General features: G+C 29.7%; 1 protein-coding gene across 1 annotated transcript; it reads left to right on the forward strand.

Moving 5' to 3' along the window:
- The first annotated feature begins 8718 nt into the window (after window positions 1-8718).
- LOC101503259 (protein SMAX1-LIKE 6-like) lies at window positions 8719-14567 on the forward strand. The gene is made up of 3 exons (XM_004490545.4): window positions 8719-10345; window positions 11333-11579; window positions 12589-14567. Exons 1-3 carry the CDS (start codon window positions 9150-9152, stop codon window positions 14371-14373), a joined length of 3228 nt encoding a protein of 1075 aa, XP_004490602.1. The 5' UTR covers window positions 8719-9149; the 3' UTR covers window positions 14374-14567.

Consider the following 14567-nt stretch of genomic DNA (forward strand, 5'->3'; position numbering starts at 1 on the left):
TAATTTTTCAACTATCAATCAGTTTTTCAGCTATTGATTAGTTTATAACTTGATTTTACTAAACCAAATGTATATGTACATTATGACAAATCACGGCTTATTAAAATTAAGGGTAAAATCGCTAAATTGTGATTTTTGTACCTATGATATGAGTGTCTATAAAATAAAGTTGTCTCTATGTAATTTAAGATTTCCTCAGTTTTATTATATGTGAAGATAATTTGGTAAATAAGTAGGAACAAAGACTTGGTGTGCACTCGGTTATGTGGAGGTGAAAATAATAAATATAAAGTTTAAAATAACATTTGAAAACTAATATTACATATCATAATTTCAAATTAAAATAAATTTTAGATTCAGAAATAATTGTACTTGAAATTGCTCAGACGTATCAATAAATTTTATGTATCTATAATTACGTTTTTTTCACAAGAGAATCGAAACATGTCTAAAATTACAATTTTGAATTAGGAGGCACTGAAGCCTAGTTAGTACATATATACAAGAATGGCATATAAAGAAGACAACATTGTCTTGTATAGCTTTCCTCTTGTCTGGGCTAAAAAATGTAATACACATTGCTTTTTGTGTTTGAGATTGGAGTGGTTATTGTAGTTCGAAACACAGTTTTTTTTCTTCAAATATAAGAGTATCTATCACTATGAGATTAATTCGCCCTAAACTGGACCACCCAAACACTAATCAGTGTTCACACAACGTTCCTTTCATAAGAAAAAAGGTAATAAAACACCAAGATTGCGATAAGATTATATTTTTGTTTTTTTTCAAAAGAAAGTTATATTTAGTTGTGGAATGGACTGAAACAACATCAACATAAAACATAAATAAGTAGAGAAAAACTAAAATACAATCAATTAAAGAGATGAAAGTTTATATAAGCATCTATGTGAGGTGTCTTAGATCTTCTATTATAGGATTAATATTTGTTGGAGAGTCTGATATAACACTCAAAGCAACAATAAACTAAGGGTTAGACTATAAAATAAAATAAAAATTGATATTGAATTGGCTCTTTTATCTATCATTCCTTTGATTCATTACTAGTCAATATGAAATCAATCACTCAAATTTTAACTACAATAATATTACATGAATTACACACTCTATTATAAGAATTATAGTGTAACATTTGTTGTTTCGATGATAACAAGTCTAAGAGAGCAATTTATTCTTTTGACGGTTGTTGAAGTGTGTAGATAACTTTGATAAACAAACCAAAAAGATAAAAGAAACTTAAAAGAAAAAAAGAACATTTGATGCTCATTATCATAAGTGATATAAGTAGTGAAATACTTGGTTGATTTTAGGGAAATCCCTATCTATTTTACATTAATGTTTTCATCAAATGACTTTTACAAATATTTTTTATATAACTCAAATGAAAACCATCTGACAACACCTAAAAAGGTTGATCCAATTCCAGCCAAACTATTTAGTGTATGTTTGGTATTAGGTTAGAGTAATCATGATTGTTCTAAAACTATGTGGTTGTTGTAATTACAACAAACCTACTATGATACGAAATATGCACTTACTATTTTATTGTGCTAATTACTTGTCGTTTCAATTTCATCAATATGTTAAATAGAGATATAAGGATTAGGTTTGTCATATCAATAACTATATACATAAATACTTTGTCTTTAATCACATTTGTCTATTAGAAATTTAACAAATTCAACGACTAAAAATGTATGGTGCATTAGCCAAAATTTATTTATGTGCTCTATATATGCTATACAAACCCTAAATTCTATCAATCTGGTAAGTAAAATGTCATCCTTGTTTATTTCATACTCAATGTGTGCCTTATAGAGGCCAATTACAACTCAATGACTCCAAGTATGACTTTTACTTTTAAGTAATACTATATACAACAAACTAACTCCTAATATATCTTCCTCTTAATTGAAAAATCACAAAAAATTTAGCAATTACAAATTACACATGCCAAGTCTATTTCTCAAATTGCAAAATGACAAACTTTAAGGGCTTTCTCATAATTTTTGCAAGATGGTCTTCGTTGTATCTCAAAACGAGAACTATCTCCATGATAATGTGATTGATTGTCTGAAAGACGTAACTGTTCACCTTCAGATCTTTAAACTTACTATAACTAGTGAGTTTTTGTTGTTCCAACGTAGTCCAAAAAAGAAGCAATAGTGACACCATTTTCCACGAGACCCCATATTCTATAGACTTAAGAAGATTCACCATCAATATCGCCCAATAATCATAATACCCATCAAATTTTGCGGATCGTTAGTTGGATGAAGTTGTTTGATTCTGCCATAAAAGAAGCTCAGTAAGAAGGAGACATGGAACGAGGAAGTAACAAACTTTCAAACATGTATAACTAATTTTCACCAGAAAAAGGAGCAGTTTTATTTTTTTGCTCACAGAGTCGGGGTTGTGCCTGATGCCAATTGTTAGGTAAAATGTTACATTTATTTATTCCAAACTCAATGTGTGTTTTGTATAGGATCAATTACAACTTAATGGCTCCAAGTACGACTTTTACGATTAACTAGCTATACACAACAAACTAACTCCTAATAAGGTCCACAATCCACGTGTGGATGATTTATTACATTCTTTTAAAAAATATTCATTTTGATATCTAACAAAAATTGAAACCCAATTTTATCTCTAGGAAAATTGTACATTTGATCTTTGAGAAAAATAGATTAGGTTCCTTTTGTCTTTAGAATCCAACTTGAGGTTAAAGTAATTCTCCTAAAAAATATTATTTTTTATTTTTTATTTTAGTTTCAGTTTTTTATAAATTAGAATTAGTCTTCCCTATTATATTAACATATATGATTTAAAAAAATTTTAAAGTTGAGTGAATTTTGTGAATAATTAGCAAAAGATAAAACTAAGTTGTAATTAAGGTAGTTTAGTAGTTTTAAGAGTTTGAATGATAACAAGATCATGAGTTCAACTTTCCTCTTTAACAAATTAATAATTAATTATCAACATTGATTATTTAAAAAAAAATTAAATATGCAATTTGTCTCTATAAAATGTAATAAATTTTATTTTATAGAATAAAAATTTAAATTTAAATTCTTGTAAAATGCAATTTTTTTAGTTTCTCCATTGTACTTAACACGATTATCTTTTTAAGAATTAATTAATTAATAATATTAACTTAAATATATAATTAATTCCTTACAAAATACACAAATTTTGGTATTGGTCCTTACAAAATAAAAGATTGTTTTAATCTCTGTAAAAAAAATTATTGTATATTATACAAGGACTAAACAAAATTATTTAATGATAGAGATTTAATGCATTTTATAGAAATTAAATATATATTTAAATTTAAAATTATTAACTATTTAATTGTTAAAAAAATTAACAAAATAAAACGGTAAAGACTTAAATAAAAATGTTTATATTTTACAAAAACTTAATTTAATTTTTTTTTTACAAAAATTAAAATCAAATTTCTATTTTTCAAGAATTATTTGTATACTAAAAAAACAAAAAGTAAAAAGATGAGATTGGAGATATACAAAGAACAAAAGGTCACTGTAGACTCAAAAGCTAGATAGTGATATTTTTGACTTATCTGTGTAAGTGGGCAGGGCATATGTCCTCTCAAGCTCAACCACCGAGACAAGCAATGACAAATATTTGCTTTAAAATAAGGTAAATTCTTATTACTAGAAAAGAAAGTTAAATTCTTAAGTGATAAAAACGTCAAATTCTTAAATTTTATGAATATACTTGGATATCCATTTTTTTTGTCTTCACATTACTTTAACCTATCAGTAAGTAGGTCTAGTAATTGGTCGTACTCATCTTTAAGATGGTTATTTACTTATCTATATTTTTATCTATATATGTCATATAAATAAGATTTATTATGTATTATAAAAATATATAAAGAATAGAATAATATAAGAATCTTATATATTTTTTTTTTACTTTTTTAGTTTATTTTTAATATGTTATCAACACGGTTCTCTTGTATATGAATGATGAAAAGAGAAAATTGAAGGTTATATTGTAAATATATTTATTTTTCTCAATATCTTTTGTAATAAATCTATTTCTAATATTGTTATCATATTTGTTCTCGTATTGTTTTTCTTGTCAATCATTTTTATTTTTGAATATAAATTTCTAATATTTTTATGTATTTGATTTCTTATAATTTTCACATATTTATTTCTTTTTAATTCTTGTAAAATTTTAGAAGAATTTAACATTAAATAATGCATTCTGAAATATTGCTCAAATAATGATTTTTTTCATTATTGTATATGATTATCATATATGATATAGTATCTAAAGACCTACAAATTTAAAACTAAAGGATTCTTGAAGGATTGCTTAAAGAGTAATATGTGGTTAAAAAGAAATGATTTATAATAAAGCATCATTGAATGATTGTTTAAAGAATTATCAACTTTGGAAATTTTGGTATAGTTACTAAAACAGTACTAATAATTTATATCAAGCATCCTTATAGAATTATAAAATATGTTTTTTTTTTTCATGGTTGTCATTTATAATGATTGAAATATATAAGATTTCTTTGATTTTAGTATTAATTTAAAAGAAATTAAATGAGAGATAATACATATATTTTTATGTCACTCAAATATACTCGTAAAGTAGTAAAATTGAGAAAGACTTTTAAAAATATTTTAAAAGATTGATCATAAATTATCTTTAAACAAAACAAAAATTATTAATTAAAAATGTGATGGATCACATGATAAATTGAACCTAATCCTCAAAAGTAAATGATTTTAACTATTTATGGATAACTATTAATGTGATCATCATAATTCATATAGTAGAAATTATAATTTATGTGGTATTTATGAATTACATGTGAAGGTGATAAAAAAATTTGCATCAGTGCATGATAATGGTTTGTGATTATGATCTTTTTTATATATATATAGTGTAATTATGATCTTTATTATTCATAAAAGTGGTGAAGTAAATTGTTATGTGTATAATAGTATATTACGTCACATATATTGTGGTCATACTTAATTTTACTATGTATAATTTATCTTCTTATCTATGTATGGAATTTTATATAGAAACATCATTGTATCGGAATAAGTTATAAAGAAAAAAAAAACATAAAAGGTATAGTTGACTAATTCTTAAAAAAAGTTGATTATTTTATATTCTTATCTTCTTGATTTACTTTTGAATATAATAACGTTCTAATTCACATGCATTATTAAGAAGTTTAACTTCTTTTTATTTTATGGTTCTTAAGTCTAAGCACAACGAAAAATACCTATATTGTTAAGTTGAATGTCATGTCTCAAGTCTGAATTCGATCTTCGCAGTTGTGTGAATTAATTATTGTGATATTTATTATATCTTCTAAGAGAAAAATAAAAATAAAATATAAAAACTTGGATTTCTAAGAAAATATTTTATAAGAAGAAGTAATAAGAACACTTATACAATTTTCTTTTGTTATTATTTATCTTGGTGTCTTGTACAATTGTACAAAATGATAATGATAATACTTATTAGTTTGATGACAAATTTTTACTAAAAATTACAAACAAGATATTTGTATCATAAATTTTACATTTAAGCAAATGAGTAGTAGTAATCTAGATATTTTAAACTATCATTCTGTTTTTATTGGATATGATTTAATATTCAAATTTTTATTATGAAAATTGTTTAAGTATTTTTTATCTTATATTTGCATTGTTGATATTATGTATTTTGAGATAAGTTTTATTGATAATTTGAGTTGTTAAATTATTTATCTTAACTTTATTTATTTTATAGTAATTTAGATAAAATATGTACGTATGGTTTGTTGAATTTTATCTGTTCAAGATAATTTTGTGTTTTCTTTTACTTATATGCAGAATGTTGTCTTTGATATATGCATATAATAATACAAAAGGTAAATCTAATATTTAGAATATCTATTATATGATTTTATTTGGATGATTCTTTTTACAAATTATGATTGTTAATTATTGATTTAAATGAATCCGAACAATTGAAATACATATTATTGTAAATCTAAAGTTTACATATCTTATTAAATTTGTTGTTGGTAAAATCGATTGGGTAATCTCATATCTATTATCATGCAAAAAGTAATTACATATATATGTGAACATATGTTGAAGAACCAGAAAATTAATCAATTAAATAATTATTGTGTATGACTAGTTACCAAAGAAAGTTGGCAATTTAAGGGAATGAATCTCTTCCACTTATAGAATGTATATGAGGTAGTATGTGTGGCTCAATACACCGAAGTATGTTTATTGTCAACTTACAACAAAAAGTTTGTGAGATTGTTGTGTCAACTAGTTTGACTAAAAGATCATTTTTCTCATAAGTATTGCATTGGAGTTGATATTGAACATTATATAACATATGTTCATACAAAAAAAAATGCTATTGGAGAACCATTCATTAGACGTATAATGTTGATTTTAAGATCAATACTTATAAGATTGTACCTTACAATTTTTACTTGGGAACATGTAATGTATGCCGAGATATTGTTCACATCAAGCCAACGAGCTACTACATATAAGTTATCCCCTTAATTTATTATCAATTTTGGGTTAATAACTTAATATTCCCCATCTAAAATATTTTTTTGGATGTGTTGTGTATATTTCATTTGCTCCAATATAATATACTAAGATGAGAAGTAAATGAATATTGGGAATACATATTGGATATTAAATCTCCATTTGTGATAGTGTATATTGAGTCAACTAATTGAAGACTTGTTTTCAAATGAGTTTGTTGATTATAATTTGATGAATTAATATTGTTAGTATTAGGAGGAAAGAATAAGCAGCTGAAAGTGATAATTGAAATATATTATTTCATCTTGACCCTCGTACAAACTAGTGTGAGCCAAAAGTTTAGAAGATAACTCTCATTTGCAAAGTTTGAAAAAACCAATTATCAACTGTTATTGCTCCAATAATTGAAGTCCCTGTTGGACAATGATTCATTGCCAATGAGTACCCATGCATGAAGCATGATATATTTATCGGTTCCAAATATGAAATTCTTCAAATCAAGAAAGGAGTTAAAAGAAAGATGGTCCGAGTGAAGATATGAAAAACATTTTGCAAAGCGAATGATATAGTTGAAGTGGGATTAAAGTTGTTTTGCAAAACCAAAGATTTTTGGACTTGTAGTCCGCACGTACGAAGATGTGAAGCTAATTAGCTGCGACTGATTTTTTGCGGGAAAAGAAAACGAGAATGATGGGAATTCAAAAAAAATTTCATACTTAATTAAGTTTAGTAGTACATGATAGACTCAATTTACATATGAAAAATGTATTACAATGTATTTGTATCGATCACTTGTTAATGATAATTATATGAAAATTCCTTAATGATCTAATTTTTGTGAGACGTGCAATTTAAGCTCATGAAGAGATTACTTAATCAAACGGAATAAGTTTTTCTATGCTCTCAAACAATCTAAATGCATGTTGTATATTATTCTTACTAAATATTATCAAATGAAGGATATAAGAATGACACCGCTTGTCCATTTTAAATAAAATATTTGAAAAATTAAGTCGATATAAATATTATCAAAATCCCTGAAGAACTTCCAAATCAATTTGATTAAAGAAAAAATATGAGATAAAGATATACGAAAGACAAAGATTTGTTTTGATAGAATATTATTTGAGAAAATGGTGAAACTTATCTAGCAAAAGTACTAATATAGTTCTATATGAACAAATCACATTTTTGTGTACTTCAATGGTTCTGACTAGATGTAAACAAATATCGATTTTAGAATTTGATAAAAGGATGAAGAACTAATTGGTCTTAAAGTACCATATTTTTAGTTCAATTTGGAGACAATATGAAACTTTTCTATTAACAATATACAATTCTTCATCACCTGAAAATATTGGAACAAAGTTAAATATGTATTTTGTTATCTTAGATATGTAGGTTATTTGTCTAATTCTCATAATATCATTTTAACATTATATGAGGCAAGTCAAAAATGCAGTTTGTTGAGATATGTGATTCAAATTATATATATATATATATAGTAAACGAAGAATGAGTAAAAATAAAAAATAAAGACAAATTTATAAAAAAGAAATACACAAATTTACAAGATCATATATATATATATATTTGGTCTTGTAAATTTGTGTATTTCTTTTTTATAAATTTGTCTTTATTTTTTATTTTTACTCATTCTTCGTTTACTATATAACTTTTTTTAACTGGCACTTACAGTAAAAACGATTTTAAGACATTATTAAACTTACAAAATTAAACTTAAACTAAAAAAGTTATAAAAAAAAAAAAAAAAAAAACTCTAACTTACATATACCAAAATACATGTAAGTCTAAATGTATAATGTACTCTATTTCAGTTATAGAAAGTGAGTCACGAATCATTATTGTTAGAGCGAAAGATTATATTTGAAAGAAAAGAAGACTAAACTGAAAAGGCAGGCTATAGAGTAGTGAGAAGTGAGAAGTGTACCAAAGAAAAGGCAAGGGAATAGAGAACTCACTTATTTCCAATTCCATCATTAAAAAAATCAATGCCCGCCATCTGTTTGATTATCAATAGCCAAATAAAATAAAAGGTCCCACACACACCACCAAAACTTCCATCCAACCATAATACCACCCCCATAAAGAATTAAAAAAAACACACAAAAATGTCAAAAAAATGAAAAAGCATCAAAATCTAATCTGCCACGTCACCACCATAATAAATTCAAAAAGCATCATCCAAAAACAGCATCACCACCACCATGATCAACAACACCACAAACACCAACCAAAAATCTCACTCTCCCTCTTGTTGTCATAACTCATAACTTCCAATAAATATTTTATTCCAAACTCTGAACAAATAAAAAACCCAAACCCTCACTCAAACCTTTATTATATTTCTTCAACAATCATTCACCATCATCTCTTCACTAAAGTCCAAACCCCAAAAAACCTGGTACTTTATATATCAATTTTTCAATACCATTATTTTATTCCCAGGGTGCGTCCATTTCATAATAATAACAATATTTTTAAATTATTGCTATTATTGGCGATTGATATTATTTATCTATTTATTTATATATATGGTTGCCGGCGATGCCGACGCCGGTTAACACAGCGAGGCAATTTCTAACCGAAGAAGCGGCGCGTGCACTAGACGACGCAGTAACAGTAGCACGCCGTCGCAGCCACGCGCAAACAACATCACTCCACGCCGTCTCAGCCTTACTATCGTTACCGTCTTCCTCCCTCCGCGACGCATGCTGCCGTGCTCGAACCAGCGTTCGATTAACCTCACAGCCATCATTCTCGCAACGCCTTCAGTTCCGAGCGTTAGAGCTTTCCGTCGGCGTATCTCTCGACCGATTACCGTCTTCAAAAGCATCGACTGCGACGGAGGAGCCGCCGATTTCAAATTCTCTCATGGCCGCAATCAAACGGTCGCAAGCAAATCAACGCCGTCATCCGGAAAGCTTCCATCTCTTCAATCAGCAACAAGGAACTACGTCGTCTTTGTTGAAAGTTGAAATCAAACACTTCGTTTTATCGATTCTTGATGATCCAATCGTGAATCGCGTTTTCACTGAAGCCGGTTTTCGAAGTTGTGATGTTAAACTCGCTTTGCTTCAACCACCGGTTCAATCCTCTTCCCGGTTTTTTTCTTCTCGAACTATTTCCCCGCCGGTTTTTCTTTGTAACCTTGAACCGGGTCGAACCGGTTTAACTTTCCCTTTAGGGGGGATAGATGAGACTTCAAGAAGAATCGCTGAGGTTATTATGGTAAAAGAAAACGATAGAAAGAGAAACCCTTTGTTGTTGGGTGTTTATGCAAAAAGTGCTTTTAAGAGTTTCATTGAGTTGTTACAAAAGGGTAAAGGTGGTGCTTTGTTTCCTCCTGGTATGGCTGGGTTAAGTATTGTTTGTGTTGATAAAGAGATTATTGAGTTTGTGAAACATGGTGGGAGTGAAGAGAAGATGGGTTTGAGGTTTAAGGAATTAGGTTGTGAGGTGGAGAAGTGTTTGGGTCCTGGTGTTGTTGTTGGGTTTGGGGAGATTGAGGTTTTTGTTGGGGATTGTGTGAATGATGGTACTGTAAAGTTTGTTGTGTCGGAGTTGACTAGATTGTTGGAGGTTTATGGCGGGAAGGTTTGGTTGATGGGTGTGGCTGAAACTTCTGATGCTTATTCTAAGTTTTTGAGTTTGTTTCCATCTGTGGAAAATGATTGGGATTTGCATTTGCTTACTGTGACATCTGCTACTTCTTCAATGGAAGGACTCTACTCTAAATCCAGGTCAGCCTTTAGGGATTTTGTTTTTCTGTTGTTTTACTTCTTTCTATGCATAATAATTTGAAAATATGGAAGTGATTGAATGTATGGTGTTGGAGACGACTGAATATACATTCAATCTGAAGAGTCAGTGCTAGATAGACTTCTATTAATTGTAGTTTCTACTTGTCTTGATTTTGGTTGAAGTGAATACATTGGTATTATACATAATAATATGAAAAATATTTCAGTGTCATCTTGTATAATTGGCAATGTATGTTTCCAATGGTAACTGAGGCCATAGACAAATAAATGTATTTGATTGTGACTTGGCTGTGTTGTGATTTGTGAACCAAATGTTCTGGTTTTTTGCTATTTTTGATTGCTCTCTTCTGACTTCTGTCTTCCTTGTTAATCTTCCCCTCTGTTGCTTTTTTTAGAAGGGTTTTTTTGTTGCAGTGGAATTTTTTATGAACACGTTTTACACTCTACTTTAATCTTCCTCACTTAATTCCAAACTTGAGTATTATGTTTACTTGGTTTCCTAAATTTAGAAGATGTTAAGATAAATTTATTTAATTTTTTCAATATGAAAATTAAAATGCGTCCCGTGCAATTTGCTGTAATGTACTATTTGCTGGACAGAGGTCAATCTGATAGGATTCTATAATGAAAGATACACTTTTGAGTTTTTCTTACTTTGATGTGTAGAACTTTATCATATGTATTAGGAAACTGAAGAGTACAAACAAATTGAATGTAATTTTCACTCTAGATACCCTTTCTTGTTAAGCATTTTCAGAACAAATTTCTTTAAGCATGGATTCTTAGAAAGTTTGCTGTTTTCAAACTCTTATTGGGAGCCCAGAAAATTCATTAGTTATATTGGCCAGAATATACTTCAATTTTTGTAGAGGAGGCTTTGAAATTTGAAGCCTCTCCCATTGTGTGCACTTTAGCTTCTGACTGTTGTGCCAATTGGATCTCACAGTTCCATGCTCATGCTTACAGCTTGATGGGGTCCTTTGTTCCCTTTGGTGGATTCTTTTCTACACCTTCTGAAAGCAAAAATCCCATAAGCTCTTCAAATGTATCTTTTACTCGTTGCGATAAATGCAATAAAAAGTATGAAGAAGAAGTTGCCGATGTTTTGAAGGTAGATCCTGCTACTCTAGCATCTAGTTTGTGTTCAACAAGCTTGCCTTGGTTGAAAAAGGTTGCTGATGTGGATACACATGGAGGACTGGATGTGGCAAAGGTTTGTTATGATTACCAAATGTTAGATAGCATTCTGTGACATTCACATGCATACGCATATGCATGCAACATGTGGGGGTAATTATTATACTGATCCGCTAATATGATTTAAGGATACCAATTATGCTAGCTTACCTATACTGGTTAAAACAATTTGGTGGCCGTAAAGTGAGAAATCGCTTTAGAGGGTAAAGTAAGTAGTTATAGACTATAGTCATTGATCTGGATAATGGTTGAGAACTTAAGATTGTGATCATATGCATGTAAATATGGTCATAGAAAAGAATATGCATGTAAATGTATGACAAACTATGAAGTTTAAATGTCAACAACTAATTTTAGTAGAATCAATAGCTATATCTTACTTATTCTACTCTCTTAAGTTACTCGTTCACTTTACAGGAGCCAAATAAGGTAAAAAGAAGCGTCTAAGCAATAAAAGAAGGCGGTAATTTGATGTTTGTTTATAACAAACTAGATAAAGTTACAATGTTTCTATTTTCTCCCTCTGAATATTCTTTTGTTGAGCCTATGGGCTTTTGATGATCAAATTTAGATTTATACCAAACACGTGCTTACTGAACTCGATGAATTAGACCTTTCTAAAAGTTTAAAGCTAGATGGCATATTGTACATCCACCAGTACATTGGCCTTTATAGCTTTGGTCATACCATATAAATCTGCAGATGCTGAAAGAACTTTTTTGCTATTAGTATTAGGACACAAGAAAATCATATTTTTGTCAAAAAAAGAAAATCATATATTTTCTTTTTAACTCATAAAACATCTGCAAGTTATTCTAGAATATTTTACCTATAAAATGATGTTGAGAATTCTATATTTTTTCATGGAGAACTGTAAGATTTGTTTCTTGAGTTTATATTTGCTACTCTATTTAAATTTCTTGAATCAACTTTCTGTCAATAATCATATTTTGCATCACTTGCAATATTTTATTAGTTCAATTTATATGTATGTATTTAAGAATGAGCTCCATCATCCAGTGCAGACTAATGAAGAAAGTACAAGCTTGAATGAAAAGATATTGGGATTTCAAAAGAAATGGAATGATATTTGTCAACATCTTCATCAAACAAGGTCTCAAGTTCCATCGCTTGAGGTTTTACGGTATGGTTCAAGTTTTAAGGAAAGCAGCAGTAAAGATCCATCACTTAATGAACTCCAATGTTCCAGTCCATTTTCCTTCATGCCTAAAGAGTTGCATGGTACTTTTCCATCAAAACAGCTATCACCTATTCCACTACATACTGATACAGTCAGTGTCAATGTCAGAACTGATCATGTGCCGAAAGTTTTAGAGACTGAGCAAATTGACGGGGAGACTCCTTCGGTTGCCTCTTCACGTATGGCCAATATGAATGTGCTTGATCATAAATCATCTTCATCCCTAACTCCGGTCACCACAGATTTAGGATTGGGAACTTTGTATACATCAACATCAATTCCTTGCAAGCCCGTTAGCCCAAAATTTCAAGCTAGATCTTCCTGCTCTTTTTCAAACTTGGCAGAAAAAATGGATTCAGTGGATTTTAAGTCTCTTAATAAACTTCTCTTTGAAAAGGTAGGCTGGCAGGATCAGGTCATATTTGATATCAACCGAACTTTGTTCCTTCATAAATCTGGTGAAGGAAAGAGTAGAGACTCGCATGGTAGAGCAGACATATGGTTTGCTTTCCTCGGACCAGATAGAATTGGAAAAAGGAAAATTGCTTCGGCTCTTGCAGAGACTATATTTGGAAATTCAGAAAGAATAATCTCTGTGGACCTAGGCTTCCACGATATGTTTTACCCATCAAACTCGGTTTTTGAATGCCAAAAATCAGTTTGTTATGATGTGTTTATGAGGAAGACAGTGGTGGACTATATTGCAGGGGAGTTGAGTAAAAATCCCCATTCTGTCATCTTTCTTGAGAACGTAGAGAAAGCTGATTTTCTGGTGCAGAGTAGTTTATTGCAGGCAATAAAAAGAGGTAGATTTCCAGACTCACATGGAAGGGAAATTAGCATCAACAATGCAATATTTCTTTTAACCTCGACAATCTGTAAAAGCAACAGCTCTTCTGCTTTGGAAGAGGATAAATTGTTTTCTGAAGAAACAATTCTCAAAGCCAAAAGATGTCAATTGCAATTATTACTCGGGGATTCATCAGAGGATGCCAAAAGGAGTTGCAGTACAAATGTCAAGATTGTGCCAATAAAAGGGTTTTCCGAATCATCATTTCCAAATAAAAGAAAGCAGGCTGATACTAGTGACTTCAAAGAGGGAACAACAAGCAGTAAGATGCAAAAACAGGTATCCAAGAAATCAATGTGCTGTCTGGATTTAAATATGCCTCTAGAAGAGGGCGAAGAGGGTACAGACGACAACGATCATGAACACGAGAATGTAGCAGAAAAATCAGACTCCTGGTTTAGTGATTTTTTCAATCAAATGGACGAAAAAGTTGTTTTCAAGCCATTCAATTTTGACGTGCTCGCTGAACAATTGATAAAAAACATTAGCAAAACATTTCAAAGGACATTCGGTTCAGAGTTTCAGTTAGAAATTGATTACGAGGCAATGGCACAGATACTTGCAGCTTCTTGGTTAGCAGACAAGAAAAATGCAGTGGAAAATTGGGTTGAAAATGTTATTGGCAAAGGCTTCGTTGAGGCTAAGCAGAAATACCACCCTGCAACTAAATATGTCATGAAACTAGTTAACTGCGAATCGTTTTTTGTGGAAGAACCAGCTCTTGGAGTATGCCTTCCAGCTAGCATTAACATAGAGTAAAGTTTTGCTTACTGTGTGTTATTGTAATTACATGTAAAATGTAGCTTTTAGATATGACTTATGGTAGTTGGTAGCAGTATTCAGCTGATTAATCTCACATTTTTTGTTGTGCCAATCATTGTGTTATAATCTATGTGATACTAGAATGTGTAACTTTCTATGGTATACCTAGTTAAACATGTCTTTTCTCTTTA

The sequence above is a fragment of the Cicer arietinum genome, chromosome 2 (assembly GCF_000331145.2).
Source record: "Cicer arietinum cultivar CDC Frontier isolate Library 1 chromosome 2, Cicar.CDCFrontier_v2.0, whole genome shotgun sequence".
In the NCBI taxonomy this organism is placed as follows: domain Eukaryota; kingdom Viridiplantae; phylum Streptophyta; class Magnoliopsida; order Fabales; family Fabaceae; genus Cicer; species Cicer arietinum.